General features: G+C 35.4%; 1 protein-coding gene across 4 annotated transcripts in view; it reads left to right on the top strand.

The window, feature by feature from the left end:
• Positions 1-6,879, top strand: part of LOC105808057 (COBW domain-containing protein 2) — a 56,679-nt gene that overhangs the window by 4,837 nt on the left and 44,963 nt on the right. For all 4 annotated transcript variants that reach the window (XM_012641618.1, XM_012641619.1, XM_012641617.1 and 1 more), the window contains exons 3-4: positions 814-910; positions 2,383-2,474. In XM_012641618.1, the coding sequence (XP_012497072.1) occupies positions 814-910; positions 2,383-2,474 (189 nt within the window). The remainder of the gene's footprint in view (positions 1-813; positions 911-2,382; positions 2,475-6,879) is intronic.

The following is a 6,879-nucleotide window of genomic DNA, read 5'->3' as shown; positions in this document are numbered from 1 at the left end:
GGCTCAAGCAATCCTACTGCCTCAGCCTCCCGAGTAGCTGGGACTACAGGCATGCGCCACCATGCCCGGCTAATTTTTTGTATATATTTTTAGTTGGCCGATTAATTTCTTTCTAATTTTAGTAGAAGCGGGGTCTCGCTCTTGCTCAGGCTGGTCGGTGTATTTCTTTATTGAAGGAAAAGTAAAACATTTAAAATCATTCTTATAACAAGCATCTCAAATGTACTTTATTCTTTCTTACATAAGCATTGCTAGGAAACTTATGTGTATTTGACTAAAGCCTCCATTTTTAAATGAGTACTTAGTACCCTGACCAAAAAACTTTTTCAAAAGGAACTAGGGTTTTTACTCATACTGGGAATACTGAGCAGTCTGTCTAATAGAAACAAATAATTTAGGGGAAGAATGAAGGGAAAAAAACCCAGATAACAGCAGTATCTTAAGTTGAAAGGCATACAAAAACCGGTATATAAGACATTCTAGTTTATCTAGAAAGTTTACCATGGACAAGAAAAAAATGCCTTCAAGAAAGCTACTTTATTAAGAAATGGGAGTGGGCAAGTAAGAGGCCTAAAGAGGAAGTAGGTTTGTTTATTAATTTTGGATTTACCTTTTTAGGGGCTTAAATCTTCTTAAATAAAAGCTAAATTTATTTAGAGTACTGTAATTTAAGTTTTGAGGTTGCATGAATAGAATGAAATTATAAAATGTAGTTTCTGCTATGCGATCTGCTCTGTTATTGAGTATCCTCATCTTTGTTTTTGGTTGGCTGGTGAACATAATCTAAAGAGTGCTGCTTGTTAATTATTCCAGGAAGTGCGGTGGAGAAATCCTTAGCTGTCAGCCAAGGTGGAGAGCTCTATGAAGAGTGGCTGGAACTTAGAAACGGTTGCCTCTGCTGTTCAGTGAAGTGAGGAATGTGTTTACTATATGCTTTTGGTTTACTAGAAATGTTTATCAATTATATTTCCAGCTTTGATTTTCTAGTGTAATTTAACTGAATTTATACAATTTGCTTGATTGTATTTTCAAATAGAAAATAAATTTATTAGGATGCATTTTCTTTTTTTTTTTTTTTGAGACAGAGTCTCACTGTGTTGCCCGGGCTAGAGTGCTGTGGCGTCATCTTAGCTCACAGCAACCTCAAACTCCTGGGCTCAAGCGATCCTCCTGCCTCAGCCTCCCAGGTATCTGGGACTACAGGCATGCGCCACCATGCCCGGCTAATTTTTTGTATATATTTTTAGTTGGCCGATTAATTTCTTTCTAATTTTAGTAGAAGACGGGGTCTTGCTCTTGCTTCGGACTCCTGAGCTCAAATGATCCGCCCGCCTCGGCCTCCCAGAGAGCTAGGATTACAGGCGTGAGCCACCGCGCCTGGCCAAGGATGCATTTTCTTAAAGTATTTCTTATTTTTTTCTATCTGCTCTAATGCTCTTTTAGAGGTCCTTTATTGAGGTTTTTATTGTCTTTGATGTCGGGGTTTAATTAGTATTCTCTGTAGTGCATGAAAATCTTATTTCATATGTAAAAATTGATTATTCTGAATTTAATGAGTCATTGGTCTAATTTCTAAGTATTCAGCTTTCTAAAAACAAAAATAAATGACTGTCAAAAAGGAGAAAAACCTTACGCTCTGTTCTACTAGTTATAGTTAAGTTTCGAAGGACATGTCTATTTTGTTTGTTAATCTACCAAAGAGCCTAAAAGAATACCTGACACATAGTAGCAACTCAAATATTTGTTGAATGAATTATGAAAATTAATACTTGTATCGATTTTGTGGATTCTAAGGAATTAAATTTCTTACACATCATTTACTACCTTAGGTGTTTGAGTCAAATGTGTTGGCAAGGATAAACTCATAACAGACTTTCTTGAACAACCAAAATGTAATCTATTAAGTATTTTCCTACACTTTTGATAATACAGGAAAAAGGGGAAATTCAAACCTTATACCCTATTCAGAATAGAATGAAATGGTGTTTAATGGCACTGTCCCTTTGGCTATTATATTAAACTACTGTAGGTAATAAATTTTATTATTATTTTGGATGTTGATTTTTTTCTTTCATAAAGCTATAAAAATAACAGATACTGACTTCAATCAGATAAAGTTCCCTCTGCTTCTAATTTTAATAAATTAAAGTATTAGTACATATATAATTTCTTTTTACCTATCAGGGTATATGCATCTCTCTCTTATTTTCTCATTGATAAATATAGGACAAATATTATGTTAGAAACTTAGGAGTGTGTTAAATTTTCACATGCCTAAAGATATTTTTGTCTTAGGTTGTTGAATACATTTTAAAACGTTTATAAGGAATGCTTAAAAATACTTAGGTAATCAGCTGTATATTATGCTTTGGTATCCTCTAGGGACAATGGCCTTAGAGCTATTGAGAATTTGATGCAGAAGAAGGGGAAATTTGATTACATACTGTTAGAGACCACTGGATTAGCAGATCCTGGTAAGAAATGACATTATTAATAACTAGAATATAGTTCTTTGACATTTTAAATAGATGTATTACAGGAATATCTAAAATGAGTATTACAGCTTTAGAGTTATAAATTTTTTTGGTTCTAAAGAGGGAAAATACTGGGTTGTCATTTTCTTTGGCAGATATATGATGAACAGAATACTTCTTGGTACTTTTAAGCTGTTAATAGAATTTGAAGTTTTTATTGATTGATTCAGGGTTATTGATAGGAACAAAAGTTGTTAAAAATATGGAAATTTAGGAAAGATGGAGAGTTTCTATTTCTAAGTACAGTCGTCCCTTGGTATCCATGAGAGATTAGGTCCAGGATCCCCAAGGATACTGTAATCCATGGATGCTCAAGTCCCTTATATAAAATGGTGTAATATTAATATTTGCATATAACCTATGCGCATCCTCTCATATTCTTTAAGTCATCTCTAGATTACTTATAATACCTAATACAATAGTTGTTAGACTGTATTATTTAGGAAATAATAAGAAAAAAAGTCTGTACATGTTCAATACAGATGCAGCCATCCTTTTTTTTCCTGAATATTTTTGATTCACAGTTGGTTGAATCTGTGGATGTGGAACCCATAGATACGGAGTGAGGACTATATATGTGATTAGTTATACTACATATAGATTTTATTTCTCTTTACTTTCTAATCCAGCTTTCTGAGAAGGTCATTAAGAGATATATAAAGGCTTTTAGACTCTGATCCCAGCAACAATTTCTCTCTTTAATTGTTAGTATTTTATTTTTCTATTACTAAAATTGAAATAATGTTATTTGTAAATGTTGTCATAAGGTATCAAAGAATACATAGTTAAATCAAGCCTACTGGGCCCTTTTCCTAGTGGGGAATTAATGATTATCAATATAATTTTTTTATATCTGAATAGAATTACATCTAAACTTCCCTGTGGAAAGCTACATAGAGTCCATCCATTTCTAACAATGGGTTTTTGTTACTGTCTTACCAAACTCTAATAAGTTCTGTTTATTTTCCCCTAAATAATTTTTAGTAAACTCTTTCTTCTCAGTTTGCATAACACTTAGTACTTGTTTCATGAGTCTGACCTATACTGTTATTTATTTATTTTTGATGTGGGTCTATGGCATTGGGCTGATTTGTAAAGCTATGTTAAAGTATTTGGGAGTAATTTACCAAAAGAGTTATAATGGTCCAAAAGAAATATTGGGAGTATACGGAGGGTTCAAATGTAATCAGTGGTTATTGTACTTAAGAGTGTTACATAATAATATTGTCCCCATGTTTTCAAAGTAGTACTGAATTAGGGCTATTTTGGTCCTTAATAGTAGGCATGGGTTTTTCATAAATTTTAATACGTTTCCTGTAAATCTGACTGGTGATAGGACTTGAACTAATATGTTGGTGTTAAATATTAAATTATTTGACTCTGGTAAGAGAGAAAAATATACTGTATGCCTTTATTTAAAATAGCAAATATCAATTTCTTTCATCAGAGCCAATTTTGCCACTTTACAGAGAAAAACTCTTGTTGCTTTTGAGAGTACATGACTTTAATAAAACACAATTCAGCATTCAGAGGAAGAAAGGAAAGTTAATGATCTCACAGAAAGCTTTTATACAAATTGTAGTTATAAAAAATGGTTAATGTTTCTTGCTTCTAACTTTCTTTAAAATAATGATTTTATTGTTTGGGTAAAGGTGGAATATTCATTTAAAAAAATTAAGCCATACTGAAAAAAGTACAAAAAAGAAAGTTAAAAAAAATAATCTTACTACCATAAAATATAAGTAGGTGAGTTTCGTTCTAGGGATCTCTCAGTGCCAGTGCTAATTGAATAGCAATATCAGCCTCAGCTGGGAGCTTGTTAGAAATGCAAATTCTTGACCCAGAACCCAGATATACTTAATCAGAATATCTAAGGGCGGGGGCCCAGCAAGATGTTTTAATAAGCCCTCCAGGTGATTCTTATATGGTACAGTCCTACCTCAGAGATATTGCAGGTTCAGTTCCAGACCACTGCAATAAAGTGAATATCGCAATACAGCAAGTCACAAGATTTTTGGTTTCCCAGTGCATATAAAAGTTATGTTTACACTATACTGTGGTCTATTAAGTATGCAATAGCATTATGTCTAAAAAAACAAAGTACATACCTTAATTTAAAAATACTGTATTGCTAAAAATGCTAACAATCATTTGAGCCTTCAGGGAGTTATAATCTTTTTGCAGGTAGAGAGTCTTGCCTCGATATTGATGGCTGCTGACTGATCAGGGTGGTGGTTGCTGGAGTTTGGGGTGGCTGTGGCAATTTCTTAAGAAAACAATGAAATTTACTGCATTGATGGACTCTCCCTTTCATGAAAGATTTCTCTGTAGCATTTAATGCTGTTTGACGGCATTTTACCCACAATGGAACTTTTTCAAAATTGGACTCAATCTTCTCAAACTCTGCCACTGCTTTATCAACTAAGTTTGTCATATTCTAAATCCTTTGTTGTCATTCAGCAGTGTTCACAGCATCTTCCAAGGAATAGATTCCCCCTAAAGAAAACACTTTCTTTGCCTGTCTATAAGAAGAACTCCTCATGTGTTAAAGTTTTATTATGAGGTTACAGCAATTGGTTCACATCTTCAGGCTCTGATTCTAATTCTAGTAGTTCTCTTGCTATTTCTACCACATCTGCAGTTACTTCCTCCACTGAAGTCTTGAATCCCTCAGAGTCCTCTGTGAGGGTTGAAATCAACTTCTTCCAAACTCCTGTTCCTGTTGATATTTTGACCTCCCATGAATCACCAATGTTCTTAATGGCATCTAGAATGGTGAATCCCGGTAGAGGAATCACTATTTATGGCAGCTATAGCCTTACAAAATATATTTCTTAAGTAAGACTTGAAAGTTGAAATTACTCTAGGCTTCAGAATGGATGTTGCGTTAGCAAGCATGAGAACAACACTAATCCCCCTTGTACATCTCCATCAGAGCTCTTGGGTCACCAGGTGCATTGTCAGTGAACAGTAGTATTTTGAAAGGAATCTTTTTTTCCAAACAGTAGGTCTCAATAGTGGGCTTAAAATATTCAGTAAACCATTCTGTCAGTAGATATGCTGTCATTCAGGGTTTGTTGTTCCTTTTATGGAGCACAGACAGAGGAGATTTAGCATAATTCTTAAGTGCCCAAGATTTTTGGAATGGTAAATGAGCTTTGGCTTCAACTTGAAGTCATCAGCTGCATTTGCCCCTAACAAGAGACTCAGCCTGTTCTTTAAAGCTAGGCATTGACGCTCCTCTCTAGCTATGAAAGTCCTAGATGGCATCTTCTTCCAGTATAAGGCCGTTTTGTCTCCATTGAAAATCTGTTGTTTAGTGTAGCCACCTTCATCAATTATCTTAGCTAGATTTTCTGGTTAACTTGTTGTAGCTTCTACATTTGCACTTGCTGTTTCACATTATACTTTTATGTTTTGGAGACAGCTTCTTTCCTTAAACCTCACAAACCAGGCTCTGCTAGCTTCCAACTTTTCTTTTGCAGCTTCCTCACCTCTTTCAGCTTTCGCAGAGTTGAAGAGAATTAGGGCCTTGTTCTGGATTAGGCTTTGGCTTAAGGGAATGTTGTGGCTTGTTTGATCATCTATCCAGACCATTAAAGCTGTCATAGTCTGTTTTGTGTTGCTATAAAGGAATGCCTGAGGCTAGGTAATTTGTGAAGGAGAGAGTTTTACCTGGCTTATGGTTCTACATACTGTACAAGAAGCATGGTACCAGCACCTGCTTCTGGTAAGGGCCTCAGACTGTTTCCACTCATGGCAAAATGTGAAGGGGACCTCTGTGGGCAGAGATCCTGTGGTGAGGTAGGATGCAAGAGAGAGAAGGAGGGAGGTGCAGGCTTTTTTTAACAACCAGCTCTCTGGAGGGAACAAACAGAATAATTCACTCAACCCCCACCTCCCATCCATGACCCAAACACCTCCCATTAGATAGGACCTCTAACACTGGGGATCAAATTTCAACATGAGGCTTGGAGGGGTCAAATATCCAAACCACAGCAATAACTTTCTCCATATCAGCAATAAGGCCATTTGCTTTCTTATCTTTCATGTATTCATTGGAGTCGCACTTTTAATTTCCTTCAAGAACTTTTCCTTTGCATTCACAACTTGGCTAACTTTTCCGCGCAAGAGACCTAGATTTCTGCCTATCTTAGCTTTCAACATGCCTTCCTCATTAAGCTTAATCATTTCTAGTTTTTTATTAAAGTGAGAGACATGCAATTCTTCCTTTCACTTGAACACTTAGAGGCCATTGTAGGATTATTAATTGGCCTAATTTTAATATTGTTGTGTCTCAGGGAATAGGGAGGCCAGAAGACAGGGTGAGAAACGGGAACAGCCA

Source organism: Propithecus coquereli, unplaced genomic scaffold, assembly GCF_000956105.1.
Source record: "Propithecus coquereli isolate 6110/MARCELLA unplaced genomic scaffold, Pcoq_1.0 Scaffold166, whole genome shotgun sequence".
NCBI lineage: Eukaryota > Metazoa > Chordata > Mammalia > Primates > Indriidae > Propithecus > Propithecus coquereli.
This window is presented reverse-complemented; position numbering and strand designations above follow the sequence as displayed.